This window comes from Montipora capricornis, chromosome 4, assembly GCF_036669925.1.
Source record: "Montipora capricornis isolate CH-2021 chromosome 4, ASM3666992v2, whole genome shotgun sequence".
NCBI lineage: Eukaryota > Metazoa > Cnidaria > Anthozoa > Scleractinia > Acroporidae > Montipora > Montipora capricornis.
Genome location: NC_090886.1, coordinates 2,238,249 through 2,243,248, shown reverse-complemented (window position 1 = coordinate 2,243,248; position 5,000 = coordinate 2,238,249). Strand labels below are relative to the sequence as shown.

General features: G+C 36.7%; 2 protein-coding genes across 3 annotated transcripts in view; one reads left to right on the top strand and one right to left on the bottom strand.

Moving 5' to 3' along the window:
- LOC138045148 (GPN-loop GTPase 3-like) overlaps positions 1-356 on the top strand; it is a 9,567-nt gene extending 9,211 nt beyond the window's left edge. The window contains exon 8 of the mRNA XM_068891549.1: positions 1-356. This exon is cut by the window's left edge and continues 193 nt beyond it. The gene's annotated coding sequence lies outside the window, so the exon portion shown is untranslated.
- Positions 357-1,109: 753 nt separating this feature from the next.
- LOC138045151 (Rieske domain-containing protein-like) overlaps positions 1,110-5,000 on the bottom strand; it is a 4,732-nt gene continuing 841 nt past the window's right edge. The window contains exons 2-3 of one of the 2 annotated variants that reach the window (XM_068891552.1): positions 3,937-3,971; positions 1,110-2,705 (exon numbers count right to left, since the gene is read on the bottom strand). In XM_068891552.1, coding sequence (XP_068747653.1) covers positions 2,454-2,705; positions 3,937-3,971 — 287 coding nt within the window. In that variant the 3' untranslated portion in view covers positions 1,110-2,453. Of the gene's footprint in view, positions 2,706-3,936; positions 3,998-5,000 lie in introns of both variants that reach the window. The other variant, XM_068891553.1, reaches the window with a different exon arrangement.

Below are 5,000 nucleotides of genomic sequence, written 5' to 3'. Positions count from 1 at the left end.
AGTCCTTTTACTCCAAACGAGAGCCTTATACCATGTACCATAGGTGTGTTTTATTTACTGCTGGAAGGAGGGGGAGGGGTACTTTACTAAAATTTCGACAGTACACTGTAAAGAGCTATTGGGACCCTGACATCTTTACCTTCTACAAGAACATGTGCAGTTTCTATGTTTACTCTTTTGTCGACAAGGGACTAATCTTGTAAATCTTGTTAATAATCATAATTATTATTGCTTCTCCGAGCTTTTTTCAAAATAAGTTGAATAAATACATGTACTTTCACAAATCACTTTTCAGGCCTCAAAGGTTTTCAGGGTTCAAAAAAGAAGCCCTAGCATAAATCAAGATGCTACAGTTATCAATGTTGTCATGTTTATTTTCTTGGGAATTCTCTCACACTTTTTATTTAAAAAATTATTAATGTAGTCAGGGTTCGTGCTACTCCTTGAAGTCCTTGAAAAGCCCTGGAATTTAATTTTGGACTTCCAGGGCACTTGAAAAGCCCTTGAAAAAAAGATTTGGTGGGAAACTGCTTAAAAACTCTTTGAATTTTTGCTTGGGTGAAAGTTGTTGAGATTGCATCATACTAGTTAAAGAGACAGTTAAAAAATTGAGCCCAAATTTGACTGTTGGGGAAAGATTAAATGCCAAATATAAAATGCCTGTGCATGCAATTAACTCACATGACGTGGAAAAGAATATCAAGCTAGGCTTTTTCAGCAAAAAAACACTGAAACATGATGTATGGCATAGAAATCTTCTTACAAACATTCATTGACAATTTAATTTCTTGTTCTTGAAACTTCTTGAATACTCCTGGAATTTTATACACAAACTCCAGCACGAACCCTGTGTAGTGATTGCAACGAAAAGGCATTACTGTATGTTTGCCAATGTATTTTTCGTAATTCAGGTGACAAGTTGGCTGATGTATCAGCGGGATTGATTTCAAGATATAAAGTACATGGCCTTCATGAATAATTTATTGTGAATGAACTTTACCAAGTGAAATGACATACAGTATTTGTGGGACTCCAGAAATTTACTTATTGAATAGATGTCATGGGTGTGAAAGGCTGTAAGATATATATAGGCTTCAATCAATCAATCAATCAATCAATCAATCATTTATTTTAACACGTTACGTCAAGGAGCTATAAAACTCGTTCAAAATACGAACGTGTATAAATAAAATCTATAATAATTACAGCCATATAATACAATTCAATTCTAAAAACGACAAAAAGCCACATACTAAAAACGTGACTTTGAAAACTCTAAAACTCGTTCTAAAAGCAGTTAAAAGCTACGATTGTACACTATAAGACACGTTCTAAAAAACTGCAATCCTGCAATTTACTTTTGAAGTCACTAGAATCACTTGAAAGACGCACATGAGAAGGCAAACTGTTCCATAACTTAGTTAATGAATAAGTGACAGAATTCTTCTTAAATTTACAATTAAATTTAGGTAATTCCAAATTCAAGCCCTCGCCTCTTAGCCTATACGGTGTATGCCTGTATTAAAAAAGGCTAGCAATATATGTAGGACCCGTACCATTTAGACATTTAAAAAGAAGTATTAGCGCCTGATGTAAGCGCCTACAATATAAAGATGTCATGCTAGCCGCAGTGAGCAGTTTGTCGTATGACATTGACTTGTTGTGCCCGATTAATGTTCTCAAAATATAACAGTTGCCATCTTCGAGACGGTTGCGTTGACCCGTACCTATGCCTACAAACAAAGGACCACAGTATTCGAGATGAGGTAATATAAATGCTTTATAAAGTTTTATCATTGCATCATGAGGAAGAAAACGCCTTATTCTTCTCAGAGCAGAAGCCTTGGCATAGGCTTTCTTTAGTTGATCTGATATGTGTTCTTTATAGGATAAGTCCTTGTCTAAAGTTACGCCAAGAATCTTAATAGATCGGAGAAATTCTATTTGAGCATTATTAAGAAATAAAGAATAATGATAGGCACAGGGTCCGACAGATAATGCTTGAGTCTTAGCACAGTTCACTGTTAAATAGTTGGACTCAAACCACGACGAAAGAGCCTGGAGATCCTTGTTGAAGGAAAATTCTAGAATGGTGGGAGATACGTCTGACAGGTAGGCAGTCGTGTCGTCAGCGTACAGCTGCAATGAGACATTAGGAACACAAAAATTCAAATCATTAATGAATATGTTGAACAACAACGGACCCAATAGTGAACCTTGAGGAACGCCAGATTCAACTGTTTTGAAGTCAGAGCATACGCCATCTAATCTGACACATTGTTGACGACCTAGCAGGTAGGTGGACATCAGTTCCAAGACACGTGTAGAAAAGCCATAGGCCTTCAACTTCGCAAGCAGAAGGCTATGGTCTATGGCGTCAAACGCTTTGCTCAAGTCCACAGCGACCGCCGCTACAGCTTCCTTGTTAATAATTCCTTGTTTATAATTTATTATTAGTCTTTTTCCACTTTCTTGGCATAAAAGTAGTCGGATGGTATGTAATCCTTTGTATCTGATAAAGTGACAAAGATGCTATCTCCGTCTTCACAAACATGATGCACTCTCTGAACAGACCCTTTGGAACACAGTTGTGGTGGCTTTTTGAGATCATAAGGATCAATTGAGTAGTGCAGACCTTCACCAGTGTCTAATGTAATTTTCTGTCTGTGATATGGGCAAATGATACACCATCTTCCACCAATGTCCTGAAAAAGTATGAGAACCTCATTTGGATTACCAGTAAGTTAGTATTGGCTGGTTAGCTCTGCTAGAGCCTTATGGTTATTCCAGGCAACCAGTATTATATATTTTCCATTGAAACTTAATAAGTTCGTAGTAAAACATTTAGTTATAAGAATAAGCGGGCCAACGGCCACTTGGATTCCTTTACAAAGGGCAAGAAACTATATCTGGGGTGATTCTTCCCCTTTTGTAATACTTAAACAAGTCATGACATTGTAGAACATGTCTTATCCGCCAATTTTGTACTCATCTGATTGAAAAGAGAGCGGAAGAAGTGAGGAAAGCATTATGCGGGCCCTCAGGAAGAATGGAGATGATCATAACGAAGAAGGCACAGAATATAATGAAAACCGCAACAAAATTTATATAAACTTAAAGACATTATGCACCGAGAATAATGAGATAACAACCTGAAAGGAAAATAAGATAAGCACTGAATGTAATGATATGACCACCCAATAAATTAAAGAAAATTAATCACTCCTTTGACCTCCAAACCGGCCTAAACCGGCCAGACTAACACTTAGTATTTTACTCTCTGTAACGCCAGACGATTTTACTCATCAATGGGGGTTCCCTGGGAGTCAATGGGTTAACATAAGAGTTCTGGTATGTGTGGATGACTAGGAATGTTTGTTGTTGAAGGCACAACAGGATACAAATAAAGTGGTATGAAAATGGACATGAGAAATAAAAAATATTGAGGACATCGTGGAAAGATGAGCCCACAAGTTGTACCAGGTATTTACATGTTGTTTTCTTTAACCCTTTCAGCCCCGTGGGGTTCCCCATTGACGAGTAAAATCGTCTGGCGTTAGACAGAGTAAAATCTATAAGTGGCACTATTGGGAGTTAAAGGGTTAATTTTTAAGGGGGTCCAGAATGGGGTCCAGGAAGGGTTCCAGAGGGGGGGTCCACATTTTGTACCGTCCCCTTTTGCGCTATAATTTGCTTTAAAGTGTTTCAGAAGGAATGTTCTTTTTGGATTGTTTTGTTCCTATTCCAGGAAAAGTCAGTTCTGAAATAACATGCCTCTTGGTATGATCCCTAACAGGCTTTGATTTCTAGAAATGCTTTCATTTATGATACTACTGAAACTACTACCAATGAATGACTAAGTACCAATCAGATAGTGGCATACTAATAATGACTGACAAATTAAAATAAGTAAGTTGATAAAAGGATTCAACTTGCCTCTATATCTCCTTCTTCTAAAGGACCTCCGGCATCTTGTAAAAATGAAACAAAAATGTGACTGAAGGAAGGAATGGAAATACAAGGCATATTTTTCTTGACAACAATTTTGGCATTACTTTTTCCCTACTAGCAGCTAAAACTTACATTTTACTTGACTTCTATCACCATTTGGTGCTGTAATGTTAACAGAGCATAAACAAAGATTGTATTGCCATTTTTTTCAATTTCCATAAGCCTGTGCCCCCTTTTTCCTCTGTTTACAGTCAAATCTGTTTCTTAATTTTGAAATAGAGAATTAATAGACTTCTTTCATAATAGCGGCCAAATAAAGTACATTCTTTTGTTTTAATGCTGATAAGCCTTTCTAGCCTTGCTACAGCAAGCAAATTTCAAACAAACATTTGCTTCAAAATGAGGGCAGTAGGTCAAATTTACATAAATACAAAAGCATGTAAAAGTGGTCGCCATTTATGAAAGTAGTCTATGTATTTTTCTCTCTGGACTGTGCATGTCACTGTTAATATGTAGATATACTATAATTATTAACTTCCATTTTCATTGACCTATTTACTTCAATTTTTATCAGCTTTCACCAGCTAATGGACTATTTTCCCAATCCCATATATAGTGCAATACATTTTGGAGGGGTTCTTTATATAAAACAATACAAGTTAATTACTCTTGGGACTCTCCTTGACGCACCTACCGCAGCTGGTACAACTTCCACGGTTTTGATCTTCCAAATCCATTTTGTTTCATACATAAGGTCACAATAGTCCGTACACCTCTCTTCTTTATGCGTGTGTAAAATTATGGCAGGAAGAATCCCTACTCAGCTAGCTTAGGGCATTATGAAACTATGTGCTACTATTTTATCTGCTTCTGACCACATAATCAACAGGAAGGTGATTCATTCTCTCCACTCCACTATTATTATTATTATTATTATTATTATTATTATTATTATTATTATTATGAGAGCCTCTCTCTGGGGTTGAACTGTATGGGCAAAACCAACGTTTTTCAGATTAAACGCCCAAACCGGCCTAAATTTGGGCCAG